At 74.0% G+C, this 481-nt stretch overlaps 1 protein-coding gene across 1 annotated transcript in view; it reads left to right on the forward strand.

The window, feature by feature from the left end:
• The first annotated feature begins 9 nt into the window (after positions 1 to 9).
• TPBG (trophoblast glycoprotein) overlaps positions 10 to 481 on the forward strand; it is a 3,271-nt gene continuing 2,799 nt past the window's right edge. Inside the window, exon 1 of the mRNA XM_006143350.3 lies at positions 10 to 469. Coding sequence (XP_006143412.1) covers positions 138 to 469 — 332 coding nt within the window. The 5' untranslated portion in view covers positions 10 to 137. The remainder of the gene's footprint in view (positions 470 to 481) is intronic.

Raw genomic sequence — 481 nt, forward strand, 5'->3', positions numbered from 1 at the left:
GCTGCGCCCCCCCTCCGCTCGCACGAGAGGAAAGTTTCCTCCAGACGCTTCCGGCCGACCCGCGCCCTCCCGGCCCAGACTCTTGAGCCTTCGGAGCGGGCCCGTCCCAGCCCAGCTCCGGGGAGACGCAAGCCGCGATGCCTGGGGGGTGCTCCCGGGGCCCCGCTGCTGGGGACGGGCGGCTGCGGTTGGCGCGCCTGGCGCTGGTCCTGCTCGGCTGGGTCTCTTCGTCCTCGCTCACCTCCTCGGCGTCCTCCTCCACCTCTTCGGCGTCGTCGCTGGCCTCTGCTCAGCCCCCGCTGCCGGGCCAGTGCCCGCAGCCCTGCGAATGCTCCGAGGCCGCGCGCACCGTCAAGTGCGTGAACCGCAACCTGACTGAGGTGCCGGCGGACCTGCCCACCTACGTGCGCACCCTCTTCCTCACCGGCAACCAGCTGGCGGTGCTCCCCTCCGGCGCCTTCGCCCGCCAGCCCCCGCGTGC

Source organism: Tupaia chinensis, unplaced genomic scaffold, assembly GCF_000334495.1.
Source record: "Tupaia chinensis unplaced genomic scaffold, TupChi_1.0 Scaffold000097_1, whole genome shotgun sequence".
NCBI lineage: Eukaryota > Metazoa > Chordata > Mammalia > Scandentia > Tupaiidae > Tupaia > Tupaia belangeri.